The sequence below is a fragment of the Poecilia formosa genome, unplaced genomic scaffold (assembly GCF_000485575.1).
Source record: "Poecilia formosa unplaced genomic scaffold, Poecilia_formosa-5.1.2 Scaffold53, whole genome shotgun sequence".
NCBI lineage: Eukaryota > Metazoa > Chordata > Actinopteri > Cyprinodontiformes > Poeciliidae > Poecilia > Poecilia formosa.
In genome coordinates, this window is record NW_006799992.1 from 1860367 (window position 1) to 1862356 (window position 1990).

The following is a 1990-nucleotide window of genomic DNA, read 5'->3' on the forward strand; positions in this document are numbered from 1 at the left end:
TTTCTTCAATGAAAAGGGACGTAGGCTTGTAGGGAAACCCTTTGCAGCATGCATTCCTTTCAAGCGGCAAGATTCCCGACAAAAGAATCATTCCGAAGTGTCACCGTGATGATTCTGCGTCACGCAGTCCTCCGACAGAAACTGTTTTGGGAGCCTAAAAGGAGACGCTAGATGGCAACCAAGCTGGGTGGTAGGTGCCGAGTGTCTCTCTCTCTCTCTCTGTGTGTGTGTGTGTGTGTGATTGTGTGTAAGAGAGTAGGAAAGAGGTGGGGGGGATAAATTACGTCGGCGTGGGACAGTGGAGGGACTGACGGTCTGCTCATGGCAGCTTGCAGCTGGAGGCGAGCAGCAGAGAAGGAGAACAACATAACCGAGCGGAATGGAAGAAAACTGAGCAGAGACGGTGTTGGACCACAGCTGGATGCGAGGGGTTCCAAATGAAAGTGTTTACACAGACAGATTAACGTGACCAGGTGGGGCATAGGTCTGCAGTGGAGAGGGAAAAGGGGGCGTTGGGGGGTGGAGGGCGGGAGGAGGGGAGAGAGAGAGAGAGAGAGAGAGAGAAAGAGAGAGAGGGAGAGAGAGAAAAGACGCGCTGCGTCTCCCGTGACGCTGGCGCGCAGTTTGGGGAAGGAGTCCGCGGCGGCGACGCGCTGACACCCCGCTTTTAGATGGAGCCAACATTTGGGGTGCAGCAAAACAGGTGTCAGGGAAGTGTCGTCACGAACCCCGGAAGCCGGAGGAGGAGGTGGGAACATCAGAGGGAAAGATGGCAGCGAAATCCGATGGTCGCGGGGTCGTCACCGGTTTCGCCCAGCTGCACAACCTGGACGAAGTGGTGGGGACGGGAGAGGACGACGCGCGGGACGGCAGCTCCTTCCACATCTGCCACTGCTGCAACACCTCGTCGTGCTACTGGGGCTGCCGGAGCGCCTGCCTGCATTACCTCCGGAGGAAGGGGAGAGGGAAGGGGAGGGATGCGGGGCGACCACCGCAGGAGGAGCGCCTCTGGCTGGACTGCCTGTGGATCGTCCTGGCGCTGCTGGTGTTCTTCTGGGACGTGGGCACCGATCTGTGGCTGGCCGCCGACTACTACCACAAGCGGAACTTCTTGTGGTCCAGCCTGACTCTGTTCTTCGTGCTGGTGCCCTCGGTCCTGGTCCAGATCCTGAGCTTCAGGTGGTTTGTGCAGGATTACACCGGCGGCGGATTGGGCTCCGTGGAGGGACTCAGCAGTCGGAGGGCTACGGCTGGTTTCCAGAGGGACAGGTGCTGTCGCCTGTCTGTCTGGGTCTGGCAGACCATCATTCACATCTTTCAGATGGGACAAGTGTGGAGGTAGGGCAAACTTTTAGCTTAAACTAAAAAAAAAAATTAAAAAAATCTCATCAACTCCTTCAAAGAGAAGTCTATCCTCCACCTCCGTCTCCCCCGCTGTCACCTGGTATAACCCGGGTCCTGTGTACATGACTTGGGTGAAAATCAGCAGCGTAGTGAACCCCTTTACGCTCGCCTCCCAGTCTCCACTGCTCTGCACATGTCTGCATTTCGTTTCATGTGTGCCGTTGCCTCGCATTTTAACGCTCTCGGCTACAAATTCCCCGTCCTCTCGGGCTCCCAGGCAGACGTGTCCACACATCTGGATAGAAATTGCACCGAGATTGCTGAATGCGCCATTGCGCTGTGTGAGGAAGGGGGAGAAGGCGGCTATTTGTTCAACGAAGAGGGCCAGCTGAAAGCTTGCAATGCGTGTGTGCGTTTGCGTATGTGTGTTTGCGTGTACGTGTGTGTGTAAGAGAGGGAGCGAAACACGCTGTTCACATCACAGTGTACAGTCGCCTCGGTTCACCCCCTCGCCCCCACTCCCCTCCTCCTCCTTTCCCTCTGCATACACCAACCAGAGGCCAGACGAGCATCTGGTTTCACGGCTCGCAAAACTACATCTCTCCCCACAGACATGATGTCATCGACTCCTCTGCGGCGCTCCACA

The 1990-nt window shown here is 56.6% G+C and overlaps 1 protein-coding gene across 1 annotated transcript in view; it reads left to right on the top strand.

Annotated features, from left to right (window-relative positions):
• Nucleotides 1-566: 566 nt before the first annotated feature.
• xkr6b (XK, Kell blood group complex subunit-related family, member 6b) overlaps nt 567-1990 on the top strand; it is a 48848-nt gene continuing 47424 nt past the window's right edge. The window contains exon 1 of the mRNA XM_007552945.2: nt 567-1338. Within this exon, the coding sequence (XP_007553007.1) occupies nt 770-1338 (569 nt within the window). The 5' untranslated portion in view covers nt 567-769. The remainder of the gene's footprint in view (nt 1339-1990) is intronic.